This window comes from Vespa velutina, chromosome 2 (assembly GCF_912470025.1).
Source record: "Vespa velutina chromosome 2, iVesVel2.1, whole genome shotgun sequence".
Classification (NCBI taxonomy): Eukaryota; Metazoa; Arthropoda; class Insecta; order Hymenoptera; family Vespidae; genus Vespa; species Vespa velutina.
The window spans coordinates 18,646,519-18,649,018 of record NC_062189.1 but is presented as its reverse complement, the minus strand read 5'-3'; the positions used below and the strand labels follow the sequence as shown (position 1 = coordinate 18,649,018).

The 2,500-nt window shown below is 32.5% G+C and overlaps 1 protein-coding gene across 3 annotated transcripts in view; it reads left to right on the top strand.

The window, feature by feature from the left end:
* The window catches only part of LOC124946651 (diacylglycerol kinase 1), an 86,958-nt gene that overhangs the window by 80,635 nt on the left and 3,823 nt on the right, over nucleotides 1-2,500 (top strand). For 2 of the 3 annotated variants that reach the window (XM_047487650.1, XM_047487648.1), the window contains 6 exons: nucleotides 254-277; nucleotides 500-574; nucleotides 678-915; nucleotides 1,169-1,374; nucleotides 1,628-1,801; nucleotides 2,243-2,500. The exon at nucleotides 2,243-2,500 is cut by the window's right edge and continues 37 nt beyond it. In XM_047487650.1, coding sequence (XP_047343606.1) covers nucleotides 254-277; nucleotides 500-574; nucleotides 678-915; nucleotides 1,169-1,374; nucleotides 1,628-1,801; nucleotides 2,243-2,500 — 975 coding nt within the window. The remainder of the gene's footprint in view (nucleotides 1-253; nucleotides 278-499; nucleotides 575-677; nucleotides 916-1,168; nucleotides 1,375-1,627; nucleotides 1,802-2,242) is intronic. The other variant, XM_047487649.1, reaches the window with a different exon arrangement.

The following is a 2,500-nucleotide window of genomic DNA, read 5'->3' as shown; positions in this document are numbered from 1 at the left end:
TAATACTTACTCGAGTAAATTTTAGGATATTAGGATCCAATTGGTAGTTGTAACTAATAGAATTTACAATGTAATCTATAAGTTATCTATTGTTATTCTCTTCGTGAATCATTTATAAATATTCGACGATATTAAATCTTTTTTCTTTTTTCCTTTTTCTCTTTTTTGTTTTTTTTTTTCTTTTTCTCCTACTTCTTACAATTTCATTAACTAATACACACATAGATTTGGTACATTTGATATTTTCTTTTAGATTAAAATCGAGGAAAGAAGAATTGTAAATATATTCAAAGTTAATTTTCATTGATTTTTGATCGAAAATATGTCATCCATTGATATTAAATTTATTCATTCGTTCATTCATTCATTCATTCATTATTTCATTCATTCGTTTGTTCATTCATTATTTCATTCATTATTATATTCATTCATTATTTCATTATTTCATTCATTCATTCATTCATTATTATTTATAATAATTTGTTTTTCTTTATCGTAGGAAATGGACTGCATCGTGAATCAAATGATGAACGTAGCCGAATATCTCGGTTGGGACGTCACCGAATTAAAACCGGTGAGTACGAAATAATCTGAGAAAGTTTTTTTCTCTCATTGTATCATGAAAGATGAGCACCGGAGTACGAATGTTCGAAAAACGAACGACGAACGATTTTTAGATATTACAAGACATGATGATAGAGATCGATTACGATGCGGATGGTACGGTGTCCTTGGAGGAATGGAAGAGGGGCGGATTAACGACCATTCCATTGTTAGTTCTCCTTGGTCTCGATTCTCACGTGAAGGAGGATGGAAATCATTTGTGGAGATTGAAGCACTTCAGCAAACCCGCTTATTGCAATCTATGCTTGAACATGTTAGTTGGACTTGGAAAAAAGGGACTCTGTTGTGTCTGTAAGGATCTGTTCCTTTTTTTTTTTCTTTACTCTCTATCAAATAAATCTAAAATATTTTTCCAACGTTGCTGAATATTTCTTTTTCTTTTTTTTTTTTTAATATTTTTATATTTCACACACATATATATATATATATATATATATATATCTTACCTTTTTCTTTCTACAATGAATTTATAAATTTATTTATTTATTTATTCGTTCATTCATTCATTCATTTATTTATTTATTTTGTTTCTTCTTCTCGCAAGTCTGCAAGTATACTGTTCACGAAAGGTGCGTTCAAAGAGCACCGGCTTCATGTATTGCGACCTATGTGAAAAGTAAAAAGACATCGCAAACTATGCTCCATCACTGGGTCGAGGGCAATTGTCACGGAAAGTGCTCCAAGTGCAGAAAAACCATTAAAAGTTACAACGGAATCACGGGACTCCATTGCCGTTGGTGTCAGCTGACCGTGAGTAAGCTTTTTCGATTTTTTCATAGCTTGTCTATACGTATATATATATATTTTTTTCTCTCTCTCTTTCTCTCTCTCTCTCTCTCTCTCTCTCTCTCATTTTTTCCTCTCCACTTTCTCTCTTTTTTCTTTTTTTTTCTTTTTTCTTTTTTCCTCCTCTTCTTTTTTTTTTTCTTTTTTTTTTGTAACTCTCCTCGAAGACTCGAACGATCGATCGATCAACATCGGCTGTTCAATCGTAACTTTGTAGCTGCACAACAGATGCGTGTCCCAAGTGAAAGCCGAATGCACTCTCGGCGAATACGCTGTACACATTTTACCACCTACGGCGATATGTCCGGTGGTATTGGACAGACAGAGATCTTTGTCGAGGGATAGCAAAAGGGGTAGTAAACATGGGCAGGATACTTCATCCGTCAGTTCCGTGAGTGTTAGACCAACGTAGTGATAATCTTTTTTTTTTTTTTTTTTTTCTTTCTTTATATATATATACACACACACACTTATATATATTTTTTTATTTTTTTTTTTATTTCTTTTTATTTTTTATTTTTTATTTTTTTATTCTTTTTTTTTTTCTCAATTAGTCTCTACTTCGTACATATTTCATCCCAAATAAGACTGTGACCTTGATATCTATCATTATTTATATATATATATATATATATATATATATATATATATATATATATATGTATATATCATATTTTTATTAATCGCGCTATATCGTGGTTGTGCATCCATTACCTGTGATTGATTTCATATATTCGATAACGAAGACAATGAAAAGATCACATTTCTATTTGGGATAGACTACGGATTGTGATTAGATGCGATTGGAGTACGAAAGATTCCTCTTCATCAGGGTGGTTTCTTAAGCTGCGGTGTTAGTACGTCGAATCAACAACCAGCAATGTCCTTCCAAATAACGCCATCCCCAGATACGATACCATTATTGGTCTTCATCAATCCAAAATCTGGTGGTAGACAAGGCGAAAGGATGTTGAGAAAGTTCCAATACATACTGAATCCCAGACAAGTACACAATCTTGCTATAGGTGGTCCGATGCAAGGCTTGCAAATGTTCAAAGACGTCGAGAACTTTAGGGTAATTTGTTGCGGT